Source organism: Sorghum bicolor, chromosome 7 (genome assembly GCF_000003195.3).
Source record: "Sorghum bicolor cultivar BTx623 chromosome 7, Sorghum_bicolor_NCBIv3, whole genome shotgun sequence".
Lineage (NCBI taxonomy): Eukaryota > Viridiplantae > Streptophyta > Magnoliopsida > Poales > Poaceae > Sorghum > Sorghum bicolor.
In genome coordinates this window covers 36,892,441-36,893,864 of record NC_012876.2, presented here as the reverse complement: position 1 = coordinate 36,893,864, position 1,424 = coordinate 36,892,441, and the positions used below count along the sequence as shown (strand labels likewise).

General features: G+C 64.2%; 1 protein-coding gene across 1 annotated transcript; it reads left to right on the top strand.

Annotated features, from left to right (window-relative positions):
- On the top strand, nt 1–957 carry LOC8069859 (serine/arginine repetitive matrix protein 1). Its single transcript, XM_021465636.1, has one exon. The coding sequence runs from the start codon at nt 1–3 to the stop codon at nt 955–957; it is 957 nt and encodes a 318-aa protein (XP_021321311.1).

Below are 1,424 nucleotides of genomic sequence, written 5' to 3'. Positions count from 1 at the left end.
ATGGCTTCGTCTCCCGCCCCCTCCCCTCCCGACGTCTCGCCTCCCCCGAAACCCACGCCGACGTTCACTCCGAACCCGGCGGCCACCTCCTCCAGCTCCCTTGAGACGTCGGGTCCCCCCCTACCCCCCCCCTCGTCCTTCCCTGCGGAGCAGTCTGCTCGTGGTCGGTCTAAGCACGAGCGCTGGAGCGAAGACTCGGATTCTGGCGGCTCCCCATCTTACCGTGACGTCGTCATCTCTCCTTCGGCTCCGGCATCGCTTTCTGCCCCGACGAAAGCCTCTGCGGCTGGGTCGGCTGCTGGAGCTGGAGGCGACGTGGTGGCGGCCAACCCTGTGGCCCGGGCCGCCCCCAAAATTATCCTCTGCGGCCAGCGGCGTCCTGCTGTCCCGCGTGGTCGCGCGGACGGGTGGCAGGTGTTCGAGTCGCGTAGTGCTCGGCGCCGGCGCCAGTGTGCCGCTTGTCCTCCCCGACGCCCTGTCCCCGCCGACCTTTTGGGCAGGTGCTTCAACTGCTTCTCCTCCGCGCACGCCGCTGCCCAGTGCCGCCAAAGAACCCGGTGCTTCCGCTGCAAGTCCCTGGGGCATCGATCCTACGAGTGTCCTCGGTCGGCTCGCGCTGCACGTCCGCCGAGGTGTGTCGCTGTCTGGCGGCGCATCTCTGTGAACCCAACGCCGACTGACGACTCCTTCCCGCAACGGTCTTCTCGGGCGGGACAGATGAGTGGCGTGCCGATGCCGGATGTCAATTCCTCCCCGCAACGGTTTTCTCCGGCGAGAAGGACGAGTGGCGTAGCTGAGGATGCTGCGAAGGCGCAGGTCCCTGCCCCTCCACCAAGGCGTTTCTCTGTGTGGCGGCGTGTTTCTCCTATCCCGGTGGCGGTCGACGCTCCCCGCCCGCAACGGTCCTTGCCGGCGGGCAGAGGTTGGGGCGCAGCTGGCACGGCCGTGGTGCCATAGGGGCGCCCTGTAGATGGATCAGATTCTTGGGGGCGGCGTCGGCGCCGACGTCCGCACCGCCATCAACGTACTACCCAAGGGCACTCCGTTTCCCCCCCTGCGGCTGATGTTTTGCCTGAAGCATCCTTTGTTGCGGCTCCCATGAATCCTGCAGCTTCTGAGCAACACTTTCCTTGCATCATCAACTGGACGGATGCCATTGCAAGGGCTGAGGATGATCTCGCACATGCTGTGATTGTGACAGTCATTGGTGATCAACCCCTCACTGAGGCAAACATGCTAGAGGCGGCGATCGCTGCCCGATTGGACGTCGCTGCAGGCTCCTTAGTCCTTCGTCGAGCCTCTGCATCAAGCTATCTACTTGTCCTACCCAACCTTAGTTTGGTGGAGCGTCTGGTTGGTCTCCGTCAGCCGCTTTGTGCCTCCAATTTCAGCTTGTTGTGCAAGAAGTGGAGCAGACTAATCGG